At 40.0% G+C, this 14,402-nt stretch overlaps 1 protein-coding gene across 3 annotated transcripts in view; it reads right to left on the minus strand.

Annotated features, from left to right (window-relative positions):
- The window catches only part of LOC126250710 (glutamate dehydrogenase, mitochondrial-like), a 136,057-nt gene that overhangs the window by 95,591 nt on the left and 26,064 nt on the right, over positions 1-14,402 (minus strand). Inside the window, exon 1 of one of the 3 annotated variants that reach the window (XM_049951582.1) lies at positions 12,206-12,686. The exons of the other annotated variants lie outside the window; for them this stretch is intronic. Within the exon in view, the coding sequence (XP_049807539.1) occupies positions 12,206-12,592 (387 nt within the window). The 5' untranslated portion in view covers positions 12,593-12,686. Of the gene's footprint in view, positions 1-12,205; positions 12,687-14,402 lie in introns of those variants that run through there. 3 annotated transcript variants of the gene reach the window in all.

A 14,402-nucleotide genomic window follows, 5' to 3' on the forward strand; every position in this document is an offset into this window, starting at 1 on the left:
AAGGATTCCAGGTGTTCAAGAAAGTGGTTGGTGTCTTTGATGAAGGATGGGAGACTGCATGTAATGGGTTGAAGGTGTTGATCTACGTAGGCAGAGATACGTTCTGTGGGGGCTTGGTGACCAGCTACAATGGGGCGGCCGGGATGATTGGGTTTGTGGATTTTAGGAAGAAGGTAGAAGGTAGGGGTGCGGGGTGTCAGTGGGGTCAGGAGGTTGATGGAGTCAGGTGAAAGGTTTTGCAGGGGGCCTAAGGTTCTGAGGATTCCTTGAAGCTCCGCCTGGACATCGGGAATTGGGTTACCTTGGCAAACTTTGTATGTGGTGTTGTCTGAAAGCTTACGCAGTCCCTCAGCCACATACTCCCGACGATCAAGTACCACGGTCGTGGAACCCATGTCCGCCGGAAGAATGACGATGGATCGGTCAGCCTTCAGATCACGGATAGCTTGGGCTTCAGCAGTGGTGATGTTGGGAGTAGGATTAAGGTTTTTTTCAGAAGGATTGAGGTGCAAGGCTGGAAGTCAGAAATTCCTGGAAGGTTTGGAGAGGGTGATTTTGAGGAAGAGGAGGTGGGTCCCGCTGCGATGGAGGACGGAACTGTTCCAGGCAGGGTTCAATTTGGATGGTGTCTTAGGGAGTTGGATGATTAGGAGTAGGATTAGGATCATTTTTCTTCATGGCAAAGTGATATTTCCAGCAGAGAGAACGAGTGTAGGACAGTAAATCTTTGACGAGGGCTGTTTGGTTGAATCTGGGAGTGGGGCTAAAGGTGAGGCCTTTGGATAGGACAGAGGTTTCGGATTGGGAGAGAGGTTTGGAGGAAAGGTTAACTACTGAATTAGGGTGTTGTGGTTCCAGATTGCGTTGATTGGAATTTTGAGGTTTTGGAGGGAGTGGAGATGGAAGTGGGAGATTGAGTAGATGGGAGAGACTGGGTTTGTGTGCAATGAGAGGAGGTTGAGGTTTGCTGGAAAGGTTGTGAAGGGTGAGTGAATTGCCTTTCCGGAGGTGGGAAACCAGTAGATTGGATAGTTTTTTGAGGTGGAGGGTGGCATGCTGTTCTAATTTACGGTTGGCCTGTAGGAGGATGCTCTGAACAGCCGGTGTGGATGTGGGAGAGGAAAGATTAAGGACTTTTATTAAGGATAGGAGTTGACGGGTGTGTTCATTGGCTGAGTTGATGTGTAGGTGAAGGATTAGGTGGGTGAGGGCAATGGATTGTTCAGTTTGGAACTGGTACAGGGACTGATGGAAAGAAGGGTTGCAGCCAGAGATGGGAACTTTTAAGTGTGAGGCCTTTGGGGGTAATGCCAATTGTCAGACAAGCCTGAGAAAATTGAATATGGGAGCGAAAACTGGCTAGGGCAAAGGCATGTTTGCGGAGGGAATGTAAATAAAACTTAATGGGGTCGTTGTGGGGGTGCTGTGAGGGTGACATGGTATTAGAAGGTGGAAAGTGTAACATGAGGCTGAAATGAAAATGAAAATAAAAATATATGGGGAGGGATAAAGGTGAACTGGAAAGTAACTGGAGATCTGGTGTGAAAAAAGGCGAAAAGGTGTTGGCTACAGCTGGGCTATGTTGGACTTGGGTTGGTAGACGACGATGTGCACAAAGGTTAGGTGTTTGTGTTGCCGCCAAAACACGTAAAAGGACGGAGAAATTCGGGAAAATTTAGAAAAAACTGCGTGTAATATATTAAAAGGAGTGGTTTTGTGGTGGCAGATTATGAAAATGAGGCTAACAATTGTCTGACGAAGAAATAATGACGTTAAAACCTGTGGGAAGCGGATAAAAATTATCAGTGATGTGGGAAAAACGGAAATGGAAATAAAGCGAAAGTTATTAGAACTAGCCGAAGTGGTTGTTTAAAAGGTGAAAGGAACTGTTTGTGAACTAGAAATGGTGGATTTTAGCGGCGGTAGTGTTGAAATTGGCAAAAAAAAATTTTTTTTTGGTTATGGTTCGGAAGTGGTTTACGTATTATTGAGTATACATAGGCGGGATAAAATTGTATAGCAGATTACGGTAAAAAGGAGAAGGTGAATACAAAGTGAAACTACTGGCAAAAACAGAAAGAGAAAATAAGACGACAGAAAAGATTTCGAAATGCATGTGCGGATGGATATGTGTGTGTGTGCGAGTGTATACCTGTCCTTTTTTCCTTTTTTCCCCCTAAGGTAAGTCTTTCCGCTCCTGGGATTGGAATGACTCCTTACCCTCTCCCTTAAAACCCACATCCTTTCGTCTTTCCCTCTCATTCCCTCTTTCCTGATGAGGCAACAGTTTGTTGCGAAAGCTTGAATTTTGTGTGTATGTTTGTGTGTCTATCGACCTGCCAGCACTTTCGTTCTGTAAGTCACATCATCTGTGTTTATATATATATATATATATATATATATATATATATATATATATATATATATATATATATATATTTGTTGTTTACTTATAAATCTACACTCCTGGAAATGGAAAAAAGAACACATTGACACCGGTGTGTCAGACCCACCATACTTGCTCCGGACACTGCGAGAGGGCTGTACAAGCAATGATCACACGCACGGCACAGCGGACACACCAGGAACCGCGGTGTTGGCCGTCGAATGGCGCTAGCTGCGCAGCATTTGTGCACCGCCGCCGTCAGTGTCAGCCAGTTTGCCGTGGCATACGGAGCTCCATCGCAGTCTTTAACACTGGTAGCATGCCGCGACAGCGTGGACGTGAACCGTATGTGCAGTTGACGGACTTTGAGCGAGGGCTTATAGTGGACATGCGGGAGGCCGGGTGGACGTACCGCCGAATTGCTCAACACGTGGGGCGTGAGGTCTCCACAGTACATCGATGTTGTCGCCAGTGGTCGGCGGAAGGTGCACATGCCCGTCGACCTGGGACCGGACCGCAGCGACGCACGGATGCACGCCAAGACCGTAGGATCCTACGCAGTGCCGTAGGGGACCGCACCGCCACTTCCCAGCAAATTAGGGACACTGTTGCTCCTGGGGTATCGGCGAGGACCATTCGCAACCGTCTCCATGAAGCTGTGCTACGGTCCCGCACACCGTTAGGCCGTCTTCCGCTCACGCCCCAACATCATGCAGCCCGCCTCCAGTGGTGTCGCGACAGGCGTGAATGGAGGGACGAATGGAGACGTGTTGTCTTCAGCGATGAGAGTCGCTTCTGCCTTGGTGCCAATGATGGTCGTATGCGTGTTTGGCGCCGTGCAGGTGAGCGCCACAATCAGGACTGCATACGACCGAGGCACACAGGGCCAACACCCGGCATCATGGTGTGGGGAGCGATCTCCTACACTGGCCGTACACCACTGGTGATCGTCGAGGGGACACTGAATAGTGCACGGTACATCCAAACCGTCATCGAACCCATCGTTCTACCATTCCTAGACCGGCAAGGGAACTTGCTGTTCCAACAGGACAATGCACGTCCGCATGTATCCCGTGCCACCCAACGTGCTCTAGAAGGTGTAAGTCAACTACCCTGGCCAGCAAGATCTCCGGATCTGTCCCCCATTGAGCATGTTTGGCACTGGATGAAGCGTCGTCTCACGCGGTCTGCACGTCCAGCACGAACGCTGGTCCAACTGAGGCGCCACGTGGAAATGGCATGGCAAGCCGTTCCACAGGACTACATCCAGCATCTCTACGATCGTCTCCATGGGAGAATAGCAGCCTGCATTGCTGCGAAAGGTGGATATACACTGTACTAGTGCCGACATTGTGCATGCTCTGTTGCCTGTGTCTATGTGCCTGTGGTTCTGTCAGTGTGATCATGTGATGTATCTGACCCCAGGAATGTGTCAATAAAGTTTCCCCTTCCTGGGACAATGAATTCACGGTGTTCTTATTTCAATTTCCAGGAGTGTATATTTATCTCGATATGGACTGACAGCTTGCAATAACCATTAGTGGCTTCAAACAAGGCGCGGCTACTGCAGGGTCAGTGCAATAATTCTTCATTAACAAATACTACTTATTACTAACATAAGATTAATATTTGTTTTTGACAGGTGAGAATCATGATGATAGTTGATATTTCAGTGTGTTGAAGTATGTCTAGAGCTAATTTAGACCAACACTGAATCTTGTTTAGTTGATTCAAGTTTAATGTTATACTACCAGTGGCAGATAAATATGGTGGGCACACAGGGTGTGCACCCCACCTTTGCGGGGCCGCCCGCAATGCACACCTCGACGCACCTGCCAGTCAGCCCGCATGCTATTCATTCATTTCTTTTGTCAGTCGTTTCGACTGAATCAAGTTATCGAGTAGTTGTACTTTCCTATGTAGCATGTGTGTCCGCTTTGTTGTATTTTATAAGTTTCTGTCTAGCACACAGATAGCTAACACATACTTATGAGAAAAGTTGCGGCCATTCTAGTGATCTCAGTACAGCATTCTGTCTGGCATTTGTTCAAGAAAAGTTGTGAATATTCTATTGTTTTGTGATTTAAAAAAGACTAATAGGAGATTCTTCAATACAAGCAAATGAGCACAAATGCACTTAATGATCGTTATTCTGTTATGAAAGCATTGCCTGTTTGTCCTAGGTCTGATATCCTACTTTGCACCCACTGTATAAAATATTTGCTTGTCTACCTGCATCTGTTGCTACGGCAGAAAGAAGTTTTTCAACATTGCAGCATACAAAGAAGTGGCTGAGATCAGCAATGAAGGACGATCAACTTAATGGCTTAACTCTGTTGAAAACTCACCCTGACATTGATTGTCCTACTGATGATGTAATTAACCAATTTTCCAGGAAGAACAGGTGCATAGAATTCATCATTTAAGGAAGAGAACCACAATTGTAACTTTTTTATATCATAAGATGGTATTGTCTTGTATGTGTGTATTATCAGTATAAATAAAAAATTTTAAACTTTGCACGTGACTTATTTTTTATTATGGTAAAAGTAAAGGTAGCTCAAGATATCTTTAGTGCCCCCTCCTTCAGATTTTTCTGAATCTGCCACTGTATACAACATACTGAATTTGGAAACTGGATCCTGTTTCTGTACAAAAAACAAAACTTATCTCCAGTTCATGATATTTAGATAAACTGCCACTTAATGAGTCTCAGGTGAGAAAGAGCACATTCAGAACAAGCTGCACAACAAACTGGAAAACTTGCGTCATCTTCTTTGCCTAAGCACTGATGCGTTCTGAAAGATGGAGTATAACTCTTCTTTATGAAGACTGGGACAAAAGTAGGCACTATCCAAATGGTCTATTAAATATTTTCAACACATCAGAAAATATTATAATCCCATCTGGCCATTGTATTTGCATAGTCTTGAGTACATCATTAACTGTCAATGTTTCAGTTTTGATATAACAGATGGATATTCCAAAAACAGAATCACTGGGTAAAAGGCATTTTTAACATGTTGACTGCTGTTTGGTCACTGGCAACCACATTAGAACCACATGCCTGATGCTGTGCCCTTGGCATGACCTGGCGGCAAAACATCCATCACTAAGTGTGTAGCAGTCAACATGTTAAGTGTAGTTAGTCCAGTGAAATGGACTGCAAAAATTGTTTCTCTTATGTGGTGCTCACTGTGCAGCAGTCCACTGTTTGTTTCAATAAAAAACCAAGGTCAAAAGAAGTACTTCTGAATATGCAAACATTACAAACATAAGCAATTTCCACAAGCTTCTGCAAATGAACACTAAATAACAAATAATTGCTGTTGTTGGGATCTGAACTGCAACCTGTGACATGCCAGCCAATAATGCTAACCATTACACCGCACTGCTTGCACCACAGGCCATGGCAAAAGAAGGTCTCTTCCACATACACAACCCTCCATGATTTTTAAAACAAGAGTTTGCAATGACTAAAATGGTGCTCTGTGCAAAATTCCACCAGACAGCTAACCATATCATTCCATTTATCTAGCCCATGTTCTGTTAATATTTTTCCTTCTCATAATTTTTCTACTATTGTATTTCACTTCCATCAAAATAAAACTACCTTCAGAACATCTGCACTTGGCTTGGTGTATCCAGTGGCAGAATACTGTGCCCCAGTGTGGCTCAACAGCAAACACACACACATGGTAGATAGCCAACTTAATGCAACAATGCATATAATATCAGGCACAATCAGGCCAACTCCTACAGTGGGGCTGCCCATTCTCAGTAACATAGCCCCTCCTAACCTGCGCCGAGAACATGCTCTGGCTAGAGAATTTCAAAAAATCATGACCAACCCTTAATTACAAATCCATGAAGATACTCACAACATCCAAGGAAACCAACTCCGGTCTAGGCATCCTCCACTAAAGACCGCACATGCTCTGCACCAAACCAACTTTAAAATAAATGACCGATGGAAAGAGGAATGGGAGAGCAGAAAAGCAGTAAACTGCCACAGTATGCCATGCATCTTTAGTAAAGCAAAAGGATTTGATTGCCATTGCAAAGTTTGGTCAGCTCTTAATCGCATCAGAACCAACAGTGGGAGATGTGCTGACTTCTTACACAGATGGGGTAAATTTCCTTCGGCCGCTTGCAACTGTGGCGCTGAGAGACAGATGGTCAAACACATCATGCAGGAATGCCCAATAAAGGCATATGAGGGTGACCCACAGGATTTCCTAATGGCGATCCAAGAGGCAATCTAGTATATATTATCTAAGCTGGACGTCTGCTTGTGATTGCTCTTCTGCGAGTGTAAATTTACAATTGGTAGTGTCCTTATATACAAACTGTTATTTATTGTTCTGTTTATACATATGTGATTTTTTTAAGTCGTGTTGTTTCTGTAATTTTTACTGTGATGTTATGAGCCATACACTAAATAAATAAATAAATATCTGAGAATTTCTTTTTAACTCCTCATGCAGACTTTTAGTCCCTTCATTATCCATAGGGCTAGTAGGCATTTAAACTTGTACTGTTCCAGTGGGTGTTGGCTTTGTGTCTATGCTGGCTACTGCAATTCATTCACAATACTGTCCGTAGTAGCTCACACACAGCCCACCCCCACCTCCTCATCCCTATTATGCGACCTAGTCTTGTTTTACCCCTATTTGATTTTGTGTTGATAAACCTGTACTTACCTATTCAGCAGCAGAATCATGCAGGATTACAGTAAGGATAGGACGCTGCCTATGGAAAAATTAAAGAGACTAAAAAGAGAAACAACTATATGATAAAGGGTGTATTCATGGACAAAGAGAAAAAAATTCACAAATTTTTCCCAGATTTCCCAGTTACAAATACACTTCTTCCCAGTGGAATACAAGTTTTTCCACATGAAAATACGCTTTCTCTATTTTAGGTAACAGTACACATTCCTCCTTGAATGTAAAACTTATCAATCCTTTGAATGGTAAAGGCTTTATACACCACCACAGATCTTTGTGGCACTTCAGGAAAAGAAACCCAACAAAAAAGTATCACATATTGGAAAAATCTTTGCTGCACAGTAATATGCACCTGGCTTATTTTTGTATTACAAAAGCATACATACAAATTCCACCAAACATATCATGTTAATATCTGAATCACCGAAAGTCTGTAATCGAGGTTGCAATGCAATTTTGTCGGCCATCATAGCTCACGTCATATTATATCACCAGCAAATGAGAACAGATATTAAAAGGATGAAACACATGATGCCATAGACCATGAATGAATAGGCAGTCAATAGCAACTTCACTATTAAGTAATGCAAACACACAATTAGGAAAAGTTTATGGTTTAAATTAATACAAATATAGTTCAGCTACAAGAAAAGCTAAGTTTTCATTAATATTATTTGCCCTTTTTGCTTGTGTTGCCCTTTAAGATATATCACACACAAATTTGCCAGAAAAATTTTAAATGATGATTTAAATGTCTGGTCTTTTGGGGCTGAAATTTTTCTTAGTGGCTCATCCTCAAAATTTTAAGCTTTGAATGACAGTCAAGCACTCTGTGATTTACAAAATTCATCACACATTCTCACATGTAACATAATTCATCTTTGTAAAAGGAAATTTAGTTTGGAAGAATGATTTCCAAACCACCATTCGCAAAATTTTCCCACAGTCTGCTCGAAATAGGTTTGTTTGGGCAGTTGCCACAGAGTGCCAGAAGACAGGTGTTACTGCCAATGGACAGCTACAGTAATATAAGATGCCTGTGCTTGATGTTTGGTCTCCTCATACACCTTTTGTCACATTTCTGTTTGGAATTGCCGCAGTGCGGCATGTTGTTTGGGTGGGACATGTGGAGTTACTATTGTACTTACAATTAGGGCAATTGTTTTATCATATCCTATCCAGATAAGGAACGCTAAATTAGAAAGCAACCCTTGGCACAATATTTGTTTCGATTTGATTTGTTTTTTATTCGTCCAGTTTTATCATATAGCACAAATTGTACAATTGATATTGGACAGGTCAAAGATAAGTTACAATAATACATAGTATTATCAATTAAAATTAGGTACCTACTACAATTAATTTTGTTACTTATTCAGAAATTCTCTGACAGAATAGAAACAGTGCTTTATTAGAAATGCCTTTAGTTTAGCTTTAAATATTGGATGAGTAGTATTTTTTATTTCCTCTGGTATCTTATTGTGTAGTATTACACCAATGTTAATTATGCTCCTCTGATAGGTGGTTGTTCAGTGATATTTTTGATGTATATTTGATTCCCTTCTGGTACTATAGTTGTGTACACTTTTGTTCTGTAGCAGTTTGCCTTTTTTCAGGAGGTAGTCCGTAGTGAACAAGATAGTTTCATAAATGAATAAACTTGGAACATTTAGAACACCAAGCTCAGTAAAATGGGATTTACAGGACTCCATCTTTTTAAGGCCACAAATTATTCTTAAAGCTCTTTTTTGCATTCTAAAAACCTTTACACTGTGAGTTGAGTATCCCCAGAAAATGATCCCATATCGGATTAGTGAGTGGAACTGTGCATAGTATGCCTGCAGTACTGTTGTTTTGCTTGTTGTAGCCTTTAAAATTCTTAGGCCATAGCACACAGAAGATAGTTTTCTACACAAGTTATTTATATGTGTGTCCCACTTTAAGTCTTGCTGAACCCAAAGACCCAAGAATTTTGTGACACTTACATTTTCTAGGGGATCATTTTTTAATTGGGCTTGAATAGACATCTGATTAGTTGGAGGAGTTAAATGAAAATCGACACTCACAGTTTTTTCAGTATTTATAACGAGTTTGTTTTTTGTGAACCACTCAGAGAGTCTTTTCATAGAACTTTCTGCTGTGGACCACAAAGTTTCTGGACTGGATCCAGTGAGCAATATGCTGGTGTCTTCGTCAAACAGGATAGTTTTTGTGGGACTCATATATTCAACTAAGTCATCCACATAAATCAAGAAGAGTAGTGGACCTAGGATTGAGCCCTGTGGTACACCATATTTTATTGGTAATTCCCTAGAAAGAAAGTAGTTTTTCGTTGTTTTATTCAATTTGTTGAATTCATACTGAAGTGATACTTTCTGCCTGCGGTTTTTTAGGTGTGAACACAACCAGCTATGTGCTACACCTCTTACTCCTCGTCTTTCTAATTTTTCGAGCAGAATGTTATGGTCCAGGACATCGAAGGCTTTTGATAGATCTAGAAAAATACCTGCAGCTAATTTATGTTGATCAAGGGATTTTAAAATGCAGTCTAAGAATTCGAAAATTGCTGTCTGTGTAGATTTAGACTTTCTAAAACCATGTTGTTGTACTGTAAGAGGTGCATATTTATTTATGAAACTTAAAAGCCTGTCATAGAAGAGTTTTTCTAGAATTTTTGAGAAGGAACTTAACTGTGACACGGGTCGGTAGTTTGATGTTTTTTCAGAAGAACCTTTTTTTAGCAGTGGTGAAACTTGTGCTATTTTAAAAATATCTGGGAATACACCAGTTTTTAAAGAGAGATTGAAAATTTTTGCCAAGGGGTTTGCTATGTGGTGAGCACATGCTTTTAATATGAAATCAGGTACTTATAATTTCATTGGGGTTTGTTTCATACACATACATAGAAGCATTGAAGGTCACTGACTTGCTGGAGAAACTTGGGACTGGTCCTTGACAGTGTACTTGAATGAGGTCTTCAGCTAGTGAGGTGAAGTATTCATTGAATTTTTCCACAACTGAATTTGGGTCTGTGACTTTTGAGCCTTCTAGTGTTAATGATACATTCTTTTTTTTTTTGGCACTGAACTACAAGTTTCTTTCTTTATAACTCTCCACGTTAGATGAGTTTCTTATCAAATTGTCATTCCACATAATTTTCGCCTCTTTGACTACTCTACCATAGATTCTTTTGTAGGCTTTTGAATAATCTGCGAATTCTTGGGTTACTGTATATTTCTTACAAGAGTACTGCAGAAATCTGTTTCTCTCACTGGAAATTTTTATGCCTTTAATTACCCATTGCTTATTATTGTTAGGTTTTACTGTTTTACTACTTTTGGAAATGCTACATTAAAATAGTGAACAAAGGTGCTCTGAAAACTCATGTACATGCTATCAACATTGTTCTGAGTGGCGATGCTTTCCCAGTTTTCCTTCGCCAGTAAGAGATTAAAAATTCTAATGTTATCTTCAGAAAAGGTTCTTTTTTTAACTACTTTTCCGGAAGTGATACTACTTGTTGGCATTTCTATACACAGCAGCTGTGCCTCATGATCACTATAACCCATGCTCAGTACTCTGCTTGTGAATCTGTAAGTTGTTTCTGAGATGAATATTTGGTCAATAATGGAATTTGTGCATTCTGTTAATCTTGCTGGACAGTGTATTGTGGGGATCATATTGAATGTGTTGGTCATATTTATCAAAGCATCTCTGCTGCTGCTGTCTTTTGAAAAATCAATATTGAAATCCCCACAAAGCACTATCTTCATATTTAGTGTACTGATCTTGTTCAACAGAACCTCTAGTTTATTCATGAAGACTGACAGGTTTCCACTTGGTGCTCTGTATATGTTAATAACTATGAAATTAAGCTCTGGCAGCTTGGTAATGGAAAGCTCAAAGTCTTTTTCAATTGAGTCAATATAACATTTACTGACATCACAGAACTTTATTTGTTCTTTCACAAAGATAGCAGAGCTACCATGTTTGGAAAACTCTCGGCTAAAATGATTTGCTAATCTATATCCTGAGATTGAGGTTAATTTTACTTCTTCATTTCGTAGCCAATGTTCAGTAATGCAAATTATATCTATGTTTAGTGCATACTGGAGTAGTGCTTCCAACATGGAAATTTTATTTGTGAGTGACTGAACGTTATGGTGTAGTATAGCAAAATTTGGGTACTTAGTAACTTTAGTTGAAACGGTTTCTGATTCTTTATCTAATGGCGTTTCTAATACAGCACTTACCCTAAAAAATTTTCTGTATGTTTCTTGTGTGTGGCTTCTGTTCGCTGGTGGCAATCAGCAGGTGAGTTAACTTCTGGAGCTTGTATAAGTTTTGCTTCATCCACATCTGTCCTCTTCGGTTTAAACCATTTCGTAATTTTCGTTTGGCTGACGACTTGATTGATTGTTTTTTGCCTAATCGGTTTGAACCACTTGGTAATTCGCGTTTGGCCGATGGCACAGCTTGTAACTCGTATAAAACACTTCTTAATGTCCGTTTGTTTGTCACTTATACTTTTTTCTTCACTCTTCTTCGAAATGCGAGTACATATTTTTTCGACTAGTAATTTCTTTCCTGGCGTATTTAAATGAAGTCCATGGACTGTATGGAACCTTCGCTCCAATCTGTTTATGTCTACAATATCGACATTCTTAAAGTTAGTGTATATTTCAGTGATACACTCGTTTGCAACATTAATTTCGCGGTTCACACACGACCAGGGTGGTAAATCATGACGATGCGGGATATTCACAATGAGTACAATTGTGTGGGTTAAATTACTTAGACATTTCTTCATTTCTGTAATCACCTTGTGTGTCTCTTTTCTATAGACGTCGTTTGATCCTCCTATTAACACGGCGAAATCGCCTTTATTCAAACTAGCTACGTCAGTTGATGTTGTTAGGTCCGTTATTTCACTCAATGGAGCCCCTGGCTTTATGCAACCAGATGCCTTGAATCTACATGTTCTCATCAACACTGCGGAAATTTCACGGCCGTGACTATCACCTAACACACAGATTGTTTTGTGTTTCGCACTTTTTGTAACCGGAGGTTTTAAGATTCTTCTTCTCACCTGACTAGTGTTGTTTTTTGGCCGCACGTGTTCTATATGTTCTTCAGTTTGCAGTTTCGCTGGAGATAACTTTTTTAACGTAGTTTCCTTTGTTGCATTGTAGTCTGTGGTAGTGTAGGTGGGCGCACTTATTTTAGGAGTTTTTAGAATATCTCCTGACGCAGTATTTTCATTGTTTGACCTACTTACAACGAGCAACGGTTTGCCTACTTTGTTTAACAATTTTTCAACCCTTTCCGACGTGTTCACTGAATCCACGGCAGAAAGCACTTCAAAAGAGTTTTTTTGCACTAAATTTTCACTGTCTTTCACATCTTTTACCTTATGAGTACAACTTCCTTCAGTCACTCTCTTCCATTTTTCCGAGACCGAGTCTTCTTTCTTCATTAGCGTCTCACGTTTTTCAGATTGTAGTTTACTTATTTCCACCTTGTGAGCGTCTATTGTAAACTGTAGACTGGATATCCGTTCGTTCAGCTTCTGTATTTCAGTCTTACAAGTTGCACACGTTTTCCTTTTACTACCGAAATTTACGTTTTTTTCGTGGAGGCACATTATACACTTTCAACTTGGCCGCCATCTTAGTGATATCAAAATTACAACTAACAGTTTCCTAATATTTTGCTATGTGGTAACATTAATGAAGAATCTTTTTTATTCGTACTCTGCAATACTCTTACGTAGCATTTCCTATCAAGTTTTCATCCACATAGCAGTGGTAGTAAGAAGAAATACAATTTTCTCGCAAAAACAAAAAACGGGTGTTTGTCTACACCGTAACTAAAAACAATAAGCTTTTCATTACGTTTTCAAACTGTATAAAACTTAACATAGTTACTTGTGAAGCCAGAAACTTTATAAGTGGCAGCTTTTATTCTACACCAAGAGTAAATATCAAGCCTCGTGAGGAGTTACAATGCTAAAAAATGGTGTGCTGCCAGTCTATAATACTGAAGAATGGTATTCTGTAAATTTAAGATGTAAACAATACAAATTAAGAAATAACGTCAGGCATACAGGAGGTACCAGGCAAGTTTTGAAACATGTCTTGTGATTGAAAAACATTGAGTTTCAGGGAAGGTAGATATTTTCAGGAAGCCAGTTTTCTTGCAGTATCATCACTGTATTACCTTATGCTTGGTTCTTTATTAAGATGGAAAAGTGCACTTGAAATTCAATGAACAGTTGGAACTATGTAAAATGAAACACTTTGTTTCAAATAAATTGACTTCTTCTGTGGAAAAGGTTAATAAAAGCAAAATTTCTTTAGCAAACTGAAAAAAATAACTTCACTGTTCCACAAAGCAATTAATGCTTGATTTTCAATAACAAGCAAATAAAACAAAATCTGAAAACTGAAACTAACAACATATTTTAATCTTCTGTAAGTATGTGAATATATTTTAATTCACTTGATAGCTCTAGTCACAGAGATCCATTTTGTTTTCATTGAAACAACAGCAAAATCATGAAACGTAAACACAGGTCACATGGACACTGCTCCCCATTACAACTCTGAACGGTATGTGCATGCACGAATCTGGCAGCTTGGGTATGCCAGAGAAAATTTTCTTGGTAGCATCTGGCTGCTTGCAGCTACTAATTATACATCCAACATCCACACTTCAAATAGTGAGAAACAGGATAAGGTGCTGCTCATACGCAATTTCAGGTCTGTGCACATGCTTAAGCCCACCAGCCTCAAACAGTTATGATGCCATGCTCATCAAAAGCAGTTTATTGTTATTAAGTATTGCTTAGTCTTTGTCCTAAAGCATTTGACACATTTTGCTGTTGGTAGAAGTTTGTATGCACGCTGTGTTTTGTTGTTGTAAATGGGCACATTTTCTCTGCAACTTAGTTTTATATTGGTGTTTTTCTCTCATTTGTTGTTTTATTGCTGCAGTATTATTCTGCAGTACCTGGCTAAAGTGAAATTCTCTGTTGAAGTATCAGTTATTACCAGTCAAAATAACAAAAATTCAACTCAAAACGAAAATTATGGAAAAATTCGTGGAATTCTAGAAGGTTCCCAGATTTTTCCTGGTTTTTCTTCTGGATGGAAAAATTCCCTGAGTTTTCCGAGATTTATCTTCTGGTAAACCTTCCGGGATGTAAGGTCGTGGTCCATGAAACTCTTCAGCTCCTAGCGTTTCGTCCAGAGCTGCGCTGTACATCTTCAGAGGGGTGTTTCTCC

Source organism: Schistocerca nitens, chromosome 1, assembly GCF_023898315.1.
Source record: "Schistocerca nitens isolate TAMUIC-IGC-003100 chromosome 1, iqSchNite1.1, whole genome shotgun sequence".
NCBI classification, from domain to species: domain Eukaryota; kingdom Metazoa; phylum Arthropoda; class Insecta; order Orthoptera; family Acrididae; genus Schistocerca; species Schistocerca nitens.